The sequence below is a fragment of the Schistocerca serialis genome, chromosome 3, assembly GCF_023864345.2.
Source record: "Schistocerca serialis cubense isolate TAMUIC-IGC-003099 chromosome 3, iqSchSeri2.2, whole genome shotgun sequence".
NCBI classification, from domain to species: domain Eukaryota; kingdom Metazoa; phylum Arthropoda; class Insecta; order Orthoptera; family Acrididae; genus Schistocerca; species Schistocerca serialis.
In genome coordinates, this window is record NC_064640.1 from 746418468 (window position 1) to 746432711 (window position 14244).

At 37.2% G+C, this 14244-nt stretch overlaps 1 protein-coding gene across 1 annotated transcript in view; it reads left to right on the forward strand.

Annotated features, from left to right (window-relative positions):
* Positions 1 to 14244, forward strand: part of LOC126470597 (apoptotic protease-activating factor 1) — a 262484-nt gene that overhangs the window by 20743 nt on the left and 227497 nt on the right. The window contains exon 3 of the mRNA XM_050098549.1: positions 5738 to 5875. Coding sequence (XP_049954506.1) covers positions 5738 to 5875 — 138 coding nt within the window. The remainder of the gene's footprint in view (positions 1 to 5737; positions 5876 to 14244) is intronic.

Here is a 14244-nt window from a genome sequence, read left to right on the forward strand (position 1 = left end):
TACTGTAGTCTGGATTTAGCTCTGTTTCTGCTGCCATCTTAGTGCAGCTTGTGATCATACATTTTTCTAAACTTGTGTCCACACTGTTTTTTTTCCGAATTTTAATAACCTTTATAAATTTCTCCAAAGATAAAACCACTAGAAGACGACCATAAGAGAAAGAAAATGACCTGAGAAATAAAACGTAAAATCATTGAGAAACGGGAATGTGGTGTGAGCGTTGCTGATTTAGCATGCACATACAATCGGATTACGTTAACTGTTTGCACTATCTTCAAGAACAAGGACAAGATTAAGGAGAGAGATGCTTCAAACAGAATGACAAGCATATCTAAACAACAGTTTCGTCTTCTGGGTTATGTCGAAAGCTTGCTCCTTATGTACATAAATGGAAAACATTTGCAAGATTACACTATTACTGAAAACATTATTTGTGAGAAGGCGAGAATGATCATCAGGGGTCGAATAAGTGTTTAAGGGAAGCCATGGGTGGTTTGAGAAGTTTTAAGAGAAGAACCGACATTCATGTTGTTGTGAGGCGTGGCAAAGTAGCCAGCTCTGGCACAAAGGCAGTAAAGAATTTCATCAGCAACATCGAGATACTCGCAGATCCTGAGGGTATCTTTTGAAAGAGGTTTTTAATTGTGACTAGGTGGGTCTATTCTGGAGAAAGATGCCAAAGCGTACCTTTATAACAGCAGAGGAAAATGCATTGCCTGGTCACAAGCCAATGAAAGACCGCCTCACACAGCTATTCTGTGCCAATGCAAGCGGCAATTTGAAAATTAAACTGCTGCATATTTACCACTCAGAAACTCCATGAGCCTTCAAGACGTGTAAAGTCCAGAAGAGCAGGTTAAATTTCAGTGGAGGTCCATCAAGGCTAAGGTGACATGCGATCTCTCTCTCTTTTTGTGTGTGTGTGTGTGTGTGTGTGTGTGTGTGTGTGTGTGTGTGTGTGTGTGTGTGTGAGAGAGAGAGAGAGAGAGAGAGAGAGAGAGAGAGAGAGAGAGAGAGATTGGATTAATGAAGTGTTTGGTCCTTCGGTGAAAAAATATTTGCTCAAGATGAATCTGTCACCCCATGTCTTGCTTGTTATGGATAATGCTCCTGCCCATTCACCAGGTCTACAAGACTACCTCCTTGAAGTATTTCATTTCACCAAGATCCAATTTCTGTCTCCCGACACCACTCTGTTACTCCAGCCTGTGGACCAGCAGATTATTTCTAACTTAAAGAAGCCCTATACTAAAGCACTTTTCAAGCATTGCTTTGAGTTGACTAAAGCTATCAGTCTCACTCTCAGAGTGTTTTTGAAATATCACTGCAACATTGTTGGCTGTGTCAAGATGATTGAGAAGCCGTGGGAAGGGGTTACCAAGAGAACTCTCACTTCTGCTTGGAAGAATCGTTGGCCCGAGTGTGTTGTTGAATGTGACTGTGAGTTATTTGAGTCAGTACCTATGGAGCCTGTAGTCAGTGAGACTGTGTCTTTGGCCAAGAGCATGGGACTAGAAGTGGATAACAGTGATACCAATGAGCTTGTGGAAGATCACAGCCAAGAAATGACACTGAAAAGCTTATGGAGTTGCAGCATGTTTCACAGCAGGAAGTTGTGACCAGGAGTTCTTCAGAGGAGAAGGAGGAGGAGAAGGCAATAACAGCAAAGGCAGAAATCTTCAGGCACAATAAGAGAAATGCTGAAAGTATAGGAATCGGTTGCATCGTCACCCCAATAAACCAGTGGCTGTGCACCCTACAAATTTATTTGACAATAACGCTGTGCTGCATTTTCGTCAAGTGTTGACATGTCGACAGAAACAAATTACTATAGGGAGCTTCCTAGTAAAAAACCATTAGTTATCTACCATGAGTAATAAAGTACATAATACTGTCTATATAACAAATGGTATGAATAAGATAAAACTTTTAGTACTTTCTCTGCATGGAATGCATTATCGTATTTTACATTAATTTATATGGGATAAATTGTTTCGCTTAACAAGTGTTTCGCATGACAAGTAGGAGTCTGGAACAAATTCTGCTCGCTATGTGAGGTTCCACTGTATTTATCAGAGCTGTTAACTAGTCTATAGGATTTCATTCATTTTTCCAAATTACCTCAAATAACAAGCTTAGAGATGGAAATAATACTGGCATATCCCATTTTCAGGTTTATTATTATTATTATTTTAAGTTATAGAATAATTTTAGCTGCTTCATTCTTGTTGAGTATTTCAGGTATTATTACTTCTCTCTTCACTGCTGAGTATCGAAAGTCATCCATTAATAACTTTCCTTTCCATTCATGGGTGGATACATGGATGTGGGGTTATTTATATACTGGTGTGTGAACTGTAATAATTTAAATCATAGGGGACAGTTGAAAATGTGAAAGTTGTCATGTGAAAATTTGGTAAGATGATATTCCCACTGTAAGAGATTATTTCAGAGATGGTTCTGCATTCTTTGTTAAATTCTCTTATGTCACAAAGAGCTTGTGAACATGCACCCTTCTTGCTCCTACTGTTTATAGATGGTACATGGGAAGAAAGACTCGCAGGGTCTTTCCATATGAGCCCTAATTTCTCTATATTAGTTCTGCGATGATTACAAGAGATGCATGCTGAAGGAGGTTGTGTGTTTCTTTTGTCATTTTCAATCATGGGGTCTTGGAATTTTATGATTGTCTTTGGGACTCTCCGCAATGTGGAATGTCTTCTTGTAATCTCCTCCACTGCAGTTGGATAAACATTTCTGTAACTCTCTCATACTGTCTAAACCAGCCCGTGACAAATCTTGAAGCTGTTGATTAACTCTTGGCTCTCTCTTCTGTTCATCAAACTTGGTAATACTCCCAGACCAACAAACAGTATTAAAGAACTGCTTGAACAACGGTTTTGTAAGCAACCTCTTGTCAGGTGTGGATTAAATTTCCGTGGAATTCTTTCAATAAATCTGTATCTCTGTCATCTGCCATCCCTAAGACTATATTTATGTGGTCAGTCCACCTTAAATAACTCTGGACAGTATCTCATAGATACATGAAGGTTGTGACTAATCCCTGGGACTGATTACATTCTCAAATAACATTGAATTGTTTTGTCTCTTTCCATGCATTACATTATATTTATTTAGGTTTGAACTCAGCTGCTAATTATTATACCTGATGTAAACATCTGCAAGTATGTCTGCATTTGATAACATGTTGCTAAAGCCGTTTTCCAATAATGTGGCATGAACCATTGTCTCAATAACCTACTTGTTAAAAGAATTGATGAGAGGGCAAAAGACTAACTTTTGAGCTAATAAAATCTTACATACGGCAAAAAGGGAAAGGTTGCAAAAATCTAGATCTAGATATTCAATAGAAAATGAGGAGAGATATTAACAAACAAATTGCCTGCAACGGATCCAATTAGAAAACTGGATATTTAGAATTGACAAAGAGGGGTGTTCGTAAACAAGAGATAAGGGATACATTATTGTGTATGTAGATGATACAAATATGTGGAGCAGCAGAGGTAAAAGAAAGAAACAATCATACAAAACTAATTTAAGAAAGGGAAAAAGTGGAAGAGAGATAAAAAGGAAATTGATAAACATAGAGGTGTACTGTGGAACTGAAAAATGAAGTAGTCAGAAATAAGTGTTTTAATGAGGCAAAGTGGGAGGTGAGAACTGAGTACAGGATGTATGTAAATTTCTCAGCTGTGAAGTTTAACAGTGGAGAGAGGGGAGGGAATTCCTACCTCTACCACTTACAGTTCCAGAACGAAGATGCAAATAAAGTTTTAGGCCATCGTATCCTAATTTACAAGGAAAAAAAAACATATTTATTCTCTCTCTCTCTCTCTCTCTCTCTCTCTCTCTCTCTCTCTCTCTGTGTGTGTGTGTGTGTGTGTGTGTGTGTGTGTGTGTGTGTGTGTGTGTGTTCTGAACTATTTATTTTCGTTTTATTATGGTGACAAATTCTATACCATTGAAAGATGATCCCTGCATGAATAAACAAATAAGTTCTGTCAGAAAAAAATGTAAAATGGTGTGTGTGTGTGTGGGGGGGGGGGGGGGGGAAGGGGGGGGGGGGGACACACACCATGCATTCCTCATGAGCAGAGTTGTGAAACTACTGTTAGTAAGTGTAGACTATGGTAGTTTTCCTCGTAGCTTTGGCCAGTTAAGGTCATACCTGTATTACCTGTATGTTGGATGTGTTGCCTACCTGTTGGGCATTACCTCATAAAGATCACTTTGTTTATGTATACAATTAGTGTCTTACTACATTCCCCTAAAAACCAGGAGTGGTGAACTGTTGGGAAAATCAGTGAGTGAAAACAGCCACGTAACATGTGGAACATTTTTGTTCCACACAATTATCCTCCTGTCTGTTACTTAGAATAAACAGTATTTACAGAAAAACTGATATTGTCAGTGCCTAATTTGGGTTTTATTCAAAAATTGTTGATTTGTAATGTGAAACAGAGGGATGTTATAGTAAAAACAAAGAAAACAGTACAGATTCGTCACGTAGCACTAGGAAATGCAATTTTCTCAATGACGTAAAAAAGAAAAAAAACTGAACAAAAATATATCAAACATCACTTCAATACTTCATTGAACTTACATAAAACATTACCCCGTTATTCATAATGAACTTTTGCATTTATCAGGAATAACAGGAAACTCTTGCCTTTGATCATGATGAAGAACAGTCTATTGAGTACAAAGTAACAACAATAATCATATATTTGTTGTGTTTGTGCATGTAAACTATACTTGCATCAAAAGTAATTGCTTTGGTTATATAGAAGTGCAGAAGCTACATGATCAAGTAATTTTTATTATGTATAAAATGCAGTTTACAGCTAATACTGAATGATGTGCTTTTCTCGTTATCAGGAGAGAGAGAGAGAGAGAGAGAGAGAGAGAGGTGTCATCAGCTCCCATTTTCTATCTTACACATTCATTTTTGTATCTATCCCTACCAATACTACTGGTAATCGTACCATTTACTATGTCATTCATGTAAGTGTGCCAAACTATTGAACTGTAATTTTGGTAAAGTATAGCTCTACTCATAAGACAGTTATGAATGAATGTTATAGACCATGTCAACAACTAACAGTCACTGTGTCATACAGAAAAGATGAGATGATAAGCTTCATTGACAAACTGAGTGAATGTTATTATAAATTGGAAGTGAAGTTAATATAAAAAATGATGTTCTTGTTAGGTAATCAAGTTTACAACCCTTAAAAATTAATTTCATATACATTTTTAAGATAGTCATGTAACAAAAAAATTGGGGAAGTGAAGTAAAAATACAAAGATAATTAGTAATGAGGACACAAGAAACATTTTTACCAGCAGTATCTGAAACAGATATTGCAAAATCTGCACAGTGCATAAATTGAAAACAGGGCAGACAGCTGTCATTTTAGTGGACTTAAAAGAAGCCTACATCTGCTGTTTATCTTTTGGAATGCACCATGTTTCTCTGTTTTCATCCATTCCCACATACGAAAGATTTACTACAATATCTGAGTAGAGATTTTACTTTCAACACATGTTGTTCCTTTATATATAGCTCTGTACGAGTATTTATTATTAGAATCTAAATTTGTCATAAGATCATGCTCACAGAATTTTATTTTCACTATACACTACAAATTTTTCAGTGGATTTATGATAATATTGGAAAAACTTCATGAGCAATTATTTGTCTTTTCCTTCACAGCTTCTGGAATTACGTGCGAGTTTAAAGTCTTTAACTCGAGGCAATTATATTGTGTTGCATGGAATGACTGGTAGTGGGAAGTCCTGCTTAGCTGCAGCTGCTGTGGAGAATCTTCCACTGGTTACTAAATCTTTCAAGGTTAGTAGGTACAGAACTTTTTGTTACATTGATAGTAGATTACAATAATACTACTAGATAGGAGCGTACATTATAAAATACGTGGAATTTGTTAAAATAGTTGTGAAGCTTGCTCAAAAATGTTGTTGAAATGTGTTTGAAAATGTGTTTGGTGTGGTTAATGTAATCATATTAGGCATTTCTGGATCATTTTGATATTTAATAAACTATATGTGATACTTTGTGTTGTTTGATAGAAGTGTTAAGTGCATACCATTCTCCACAGGATGAGTACAAAGACTGGCAGCTGCTAACCCGTTTCGAGATATTGGATTTAAGTTAACATGTTTGCTGAAGATATCATCAAATGAAATTTTCAGTTCGAGCATACAATCTCATCAGGGACTGATCACCATGTTGATAGTATAGAAGCATAGAGAATTTTCAGTATACTTGTTTCAGTTGCGGGTTATCTTTTCAAAGCAAGTGGTGTGTCATGAAACTTGTGTAAATGAAGCGTACAGTGAAGAGAATAGACCTTGTGAACAATGCCAGTGGTAGTGCATAGATTGAGTCAGTGTACTGGATACTGTTGAACAGATATTTGGTTCAGTTTGCCAACTGTAGTTATGTCTAAGAATAAATATGTAAATTGTGCGTGGAATGCCTCATGAAGTATAAATTGTAAAAACTGTACTTGCAAATTTCTGTTGTACATTGCTACTACTTCACATATAGTTTCTATGAAACTGACATTATTTATGGCATAAAGTTTAATAAAGTTTTAGAGTAATTCAAAACTGTTTGTTGCACTTAGCTCACTTTGTGACCTGTAAATTTTGTAAATAGTAAAAGCAAACCTATTTAAGTTATACAAACATGTATTCCATACACAATGTACATTCATTAGAGAGAACGAAATAATCTTTAAAAAAATGTGATGACTACCTCATTGTTCAGGGGAGTTTCCTCTCTAACTAACAGATCTGTTTTAGCAGGAATATTTACTAACAAAGAGTACACTGGTATGCAGAACTTAAGGACAAAAGTATTGAGTTGGTGCATAAGTTCATAGCATTTGTCCATAAGTTTAATAAACACAACAAATAAGGCAAAGAACTCATCGAGCCATGTTTGGAGCTCATTTTAATCAGGGAAGGAAGTTCCTTGAAGGTTTTTCAGTAGAGAGCAGAAAAGATGAACATCTGCGGGTGCAGGATCACGTGAGTAAGGTGGTATGGAATGACTTCCCAATCCAACTCCTGTATAGTGTTTTTTGTCAGTCGAGCAGAATGTGAGAGGGTGGTATCATGGAGTAACAACACTTCACACAGTCTTCCAGGTCATTGTTCTTGGATTGCATCTGCAACACGTCTCAGTTGTTGACAATAAATGTCAATATTCATAACTACGCCTCAGGGAAGTACAGTATAACCTGGCTTTTACTTTCACAAAATTAACGTTTTCCTGCCGTGTACAACATATTTTATCATTCTCGTCAAATTTGCTATGTCCACAATGTTAATTTGCACCTGATTTTGTGTCAACATATTTATAATTTTCCCACAATTTACGCATTACAAAAAAAATTTTGTGGAGAAAAAACTGACGTTGGGCGTCCAGTAGTGTCTACAAATATTACGTGGTTAGGTTTCTTAACACCAGGGTACTCTACTCATCGGATTTGAATGTGCAAATGTGTAAAAGTTGGAACAATTCGTGCCGTATCTCCCGCCACTGCCAAGCTCTACTTGGCATGGTGACTGCTGGGAGTAACTAGGTTCGTTCGAATAACGATAGCATGACCAATCACAACCATTTCCAAACTGTCTCTACTGCGCAAACATAGTTTTGTGATTGTTGTGATCATCGTGACACCTTTGTTGAACCATATTTAGCGTGTTTCGGCATTTGGCCATTTGTAGCGCTAGTTGACACCGTCATTCACTTTGCGTTGCGTTTTAGTTAAAACACAGCACCAGTTACGTATTGTTTTCATGCTGAACAAAACATGTTTCGAGAATTTATTCTCGCTGTCAGGTGCAGTATTTACGTATGTATTTTTTGTAATGTTACACAAACAAACAATGTGAGTGATAGTTTGCGTGTGTATGGTTTCCCACATAACTGAGGAGGCACAGTACCCGATAAACTCACAAATTACTTATGCACCTATTTGCACTTGACAGTGAGAAAAAATTTTCGAAACGCATCATGCTAAGCATGAAAATATGTAACTAGTGCAGTATTTCATTATTTAAATAATTAATGACAGCTGTAGGCTTTCAAAAACATCAGTTATGACATATGAAACAGTAAAACTTTCCACTTCCTAGACAGTTATCAGTTTCAGTTACATCAGCGGTTTTTATTTGATAATAAACCTTTATTAGTTAATAAACAAGTTCTTGACATGTCTTTTGATGCCTGTTGTGTAAATATACCATACATAAAGTACAAAAATGCAAGACGGTATCCTATACGTAACTTTTACTGCTTAAAACATTATTTCCCACATTTTACATTTTCCCGTATCTTACACAATTTTTTTGAAACCCCTTGAAAAGTGTAAAGATGGGGTTTCACTGTAGTTCATGCTTTTCCACCAGATGCATAACATTATCTTCAATGGATGTACGCAGGTATTTGTACGGGTAGTTGCTGCTTTGTTTGTGCTCAACCACTCCTTTCTTTTCCTTGTGTTAGCATAAAGACACCATTTGTCATCACCAGCAACAATACAGGATAGGAGTGGTCAGTGCTGTTCATGAGCCAATTGATGACGAGGAATCTAGTGCTGTTCATGAGCCAATTGATGATGAGGAAGCAGAGATGCACATATGGACACCTGCTGATTTTTGTGATTTTAGCTTAGAGTATGCGTAGCCATACACCCAATTTTTGATCGTTCTCCATTCCTTGCATATGTCACAGGATGGTAGAATAATCACAGTTAATCACATTTACCAGTTCTCCAGCACACTAGCATGGATCATTGTGGATTAAGGTGTTCAAACAATCTTTTTTAAACCCCAAAGGTCTTCCTGAATGTGGAGAGTCATTAATGTCAATAGGAACCTCCTTAAAAAGAGAGAACCATTTTCTTGCCATGCTCTGTCCAATGGCATTGTCCCCATACAAGGCGCAAATGTTTCTGGCTGCTTCCACTGCTGTCACCCTTGTACTGAACTCAAACCGAAGAATATGTCAGAAATGTTCCAATTTCCCCACTGGCCACTCCATCCTAGTGCCCACAGCTCCACTCAGTATCTCCAGGTGACAAAATGACAGTATGTAAACTGAAATAGCAACACTGAACTACAAATAAAAAATTACAGTTGATAAGTAAACCCATAGCATCTAGAATACCAATATGCAAAACAAAAAATGTTATGAACTTATGCACCAACCTAATAACTATCACATGATGTGTCACTGCCAAGTAACACAGCTTGATGAAACCTGGACCATACATAAAAAGAACTACTACATTGTTCCCCTCAACATTACAAAAGGCAGGACATGGTTATTAATATGTGTTATCATCACAGGTGGCAATGCATGCTTTGCAATGTGCTCCCATGCTGGCCACAAGGTTGGTAAGGAGTTTTTGCGGCAAGGTGTTTCACTCCTCCATCAATGCAGTTGACAACTGCTGGATGGCCATTAGTGCATGTGAAAGTGCTGCAGTACATCTCCCCAATCCATCCCACATGTCTGATGGGATTTAAGTCAGAGGCAAGGATAGACCAGTCCATTTGCCAAATACCCTCTTGTTTCAAGAGCTCCTCCACATGCACTCTTCAATGCGGCCATGCATTGTCACCAATAAAAATGAAGTCAGAGCCAAATGCACCCCTCAAAAAATGCACGTGGGGGAAGGAGTACACTGTCAAAATGACATTGACTGGTGAGTATACTGTGTTAAACGATTTGGTGGTCAGTATGCCCAAGCAACATTATGCCTCCTCGCACCAAAGTACCTGAACCACCAAAACGATCATGTTTGACAGTGCAGTGCATACTCTCAAATGACAACAAGTGGGAACACGTAATGCATCGAGGAAGATTGTTGAACATAATTGTTTTGTTGGTCCAGGTTTTATGGTGTGGAGAGGCATAATGTTGCATTGGCATACCGATCTCCAAATGTGTGAACACAGTACATTCACTGGTCAGCGTTACAGAGAGGCTGTACTCCTTCGCCATGCTCGTCTTTTTTGAGGTACATTCTGCCCTGACATTTATATGGATGACTTGTGTGCAACAGCTTTGAACAGCACAGGTGGAGGAGCTCTTGGAATGAGAGGATATTTGATAAATGGACTGACATGTCCATTCCACCGTCACAAATCCCATCAAGCATGTGTGGAATGCGTAGGGGAGGCTTATGGGAGTACATGCACTAATGATCCTCCAGCAGTTGTCAACCACACTGCTGGAAGAGTGGGAAGCACTACCACAAAAATTCCTTGCCAACCTTACGGCCAGCATGGGACCATGTTGTGAACCATGCATTGCTGTCCGTTGTGATTGCACACACTATTAAGCATCGTGTCCCACCTTTCTTTGTCCAGGTGACCATTATAAATCACAGTGACTCTAGTGCAACTACTGTTTTTGAATAAAAGTGTCATTTCTGTTCATCTCGTGTATTTCTTTCAGTTACCTTCTGTACTATACTGTAGCAGCTCTTTCTATATATGGTCCAAGTTTCATCAAGCTATGTTACTTGACAGGGAGACATCATGTGAAAGTTGCTTGCTTCCTTGAGTTTTGCACCAGTATAGATGTGCATATTCATTTGCATGAGCAGTCATCCTTGAGAACATGTGAAAACTGTTATTTGCCATGTACTTCCTCATGAACAGATGCATACAGTTTTCACACATTTTAAAAGTTTCTTCATAGATGCTATATGGCATAAAATATTTCTTTTGAATAAGATCTGATGAAACTTGACGCCTGAAACTGTGTACACCTATAATTGTCTCATTTGAGAATACAGGAGCTTTATTTTCTATTTATTAATGTATTAGATGACCATTTCGAAGCCCAAGAATTAGTATATTAGGTATTGTAGTTGGAGCGAAGTTGCTGAATAAATTATTCAGCAATTTTGCAAATTGTATGTTAATTTGTAATGCTCTTGCTACTTTAGTGTCTCTCCCTTTTTTTATATTGATTTTGTGTAGACTGTCAAGACTTCACTGCCTCTCTTGACCATTTCACAGATTTTATAGACATCTGAATTGGTGTTGTCAATATATGTATATTACATTGGGATTTTCCTTTCTTTTTATGCTTTAACTACACTTGTGTGACAGATCAGTTGTCTGAGAATATACAAACGTAAATGAAAATTTTTCAGACTTATAATTTTTCCCCAGAATTGCCATGTTGATCAAAATTTGGCCATTGTAATTAAGGGCAGGTCGTTGAACTGAAATCACTGATCATGCAGTAATACCCAAGAATATACCTTAATCTTAACGGTTTGTTATTTTTTTGTATTTATAAATTTAAAAAAAAAAATGTAATTCGTATAAGAAAATTTTCAAAGCATTTGGGAACATAAGAGTCCCATGTTTCATAGCCTACAGCAATATTTCCACATTGCCTCTCCTGCAGCCTTACATTGTGTGCTCAAACCTTCAATCTTCTAACAATATTCAATATTTTATATGAGTCCATTTACATCTTCTGGTGATATTGGTGGAGGCACTTTCAATGTCATTTGTTGGATGTTGTCATCACTTAACACAACTCATGCATTATGAACAAATGCTTTGTTACTTTCCAAATAGACTTTGCTAATGCATGCTTTCTGTGAGTGTTTTCACGTGTTCATGTAACCTTCCAGGATGTAACATACTTTCTCCAAAAGTTCATTTTTATTGATGTACCTGACAACAGCCAAATGCTTCATTTGCGCTGTGAGCAGTTACCTTTGCTCCTTCCATTGTTGAAAATGGAACAGATTAACATATGGAAAATAACAGAAGGAATTTGGAGCTATATGGATCACTATGTAGGAGAACTTGGGAAAGCTGTGTTCATTTCAAAGTAGGTTGATTGTTACAATGCATTAGTCCTAGTCCCATTTCCTGTTGATTGGAATTCGTGTGAAATGAACTCTCATAATATGCTTGTGTAAATCCAGGGCAGAAAATAAAAATTGTTTGAACACACACACAAAGTTGGCATATAAAAACAGCAGAGTGCTCTCCCTCCCTCCCTCTCTCTCCCCCTCCCCCCTCCCTCCCCCTCCCTCCATCCCTCCTCTCCCCTCCCCTACCTGGGGACCACTTCTCTTTCTTTCCCTCCACACACACAGTGGCCTGATGTTGCATGTCTGTGAATGGCTACGTAAATAGTTTACTTGTTTTCATTGCATAATTGTGTATGTCTGTATAATTTCCCCCATGTAAATTTAAAACATGCCAGAATTTTGGGGTATTTCATTAAAGAGCACAAATTGTTACCATTATCCATTATATCACAGCAGGTGGAGTGTTGCTCTGCTGCAAAATGGAATGTGGGTGTATTCTCTTGGACAATTAACTGAAAAGAGACAGATCATATTGATCTGGTGGTAACTGTTTAATTGGAGGGTTTTGATCAATAACTTTAATTTGGTTTAAGACTGTTGTAGAGAAGAGTACCAAGTATTCAGTGCATGGTTCATTGAAGAATTTTACAAAGCAACATGATGCAAATGGTGAAACACTAGACTTCATTTAGGGGACAGCCATTCAAATTCACTTCTGTCCTCCCATATCTGGCCTGTCCATGGTTCCCTAAATCACTCAATGCAAATGCCAGCATAGTTCCTTGGGAAAGGATAGTTCCTTTTTAAAGGACATTGCCGATTTCCTCTCTTATTCTTCCTCAATCAAAGTTTATGCTCCACCTCTAATAACCTTTTTGTAGAGGGATGTTAAATCTTAATCTTCTCATATAGGCAAATTATATTTCCCAAATGTCACACTGATTATCTTCACATTACCACTGAAAGAGAAACTTTAATGAGTGTATATGAGTTGCAAACTCAGGACAGGAAGGTAGGTATGTATGTTGGCCAGTGATGGTGGCTATCATTGGAGCTTTGCACTTAGGCAAATAAAATAAAAATTGAAGAACACTAAACTTCTAAACATTTGAGATGTCTCAGGTACTTCGGGAAGAGTTTCTGAGGATGTACTAAACAGTGCATAATTAATTTCTTTCTATAGAATACGAAAGTCTCATTCATCAGTAATTTGTATACATCATAATTTGTGTGCCTTGGCCACATAACAGCAGTGTAACATGTGTAAGAGGCATGGAGAAGAAATAAGGATATTATTTATCTTTTCACATAGAATTTGATTATTATATAGAGATGTATTTGCCTAAAGAGAAAGAGTGACAAATGAAAATGGCTGTAATAGGTATTTACAAATTATTGGAAAACAAGGATGAGTTGAGTGTCAGATGAGTAAAACTGGAGAAAGACTTTAAATATTAAGAAAATACTAAAAAATTAACCTTAGTGGAAAAGGGAAAAAAAGTTGGAACACATGCCAGTAACAAAGTAATAGAGAGGAGAATTGCTTGGAAACTAGTTAGCCATAAAAAACAGATAAAATTGAAAAAATCAGATGAAATTTTCTTGTATACAAAACCAGTGATGGTTGTTCTAAAAGTATGGCTATATATTTTTTGTAAATTTTTTCTGTAAGTAGTATATGTGCTGCCTTGGTTGCTTAAAGGTGAAAACTGCATTCCAGACGAGGATACAAGCCTTGGTCCTTACCTTTTGAGAGTTGCGCATTAGTAGTTGCACCATCTGAGCATACCTTACAGACTGACTCAAAGCTTAAACATTGGCAATGGCTTTTCCTTTCTTTATGAACTGCAGAGGCTCTTCCACAGTACTGAAAGACTACAAAGAATGCATGTCTTGCAGTAGCTAACAAGCTCACACAAAGTAAATAGTAACTTTTGGGATCATTGTTTTTTGTATCATGGGAGGGAAGTGGTAAGACAATAAGCAGATGTCAGAAGAGGAGGAGAGACTCTGCACCCTAAATATATTGTGAGCCATAGCATGGAGTATTATTTGACTTTACACTAATGTTAAAACACAAAGAGGACTGAAATTTAAATAACGTCCGTGGTATTTTGGAAGAATGACTTCCTGTATTTCTTTGTGGTAGCCTGAATTTATCTAATTTTATTATCTCAATGATTAGGTGATGAACTTCTTCGTGTTATCTGTAAGTCACTGCACAGGATTTGATGAAGAGCATTTAGCTACCATTGCCATTATTCTCTCCTCATATAATCATCAAAAATATATGGTCAATGAATGATTGTACTGTGTATGGTGTGCAGTAACAATATTC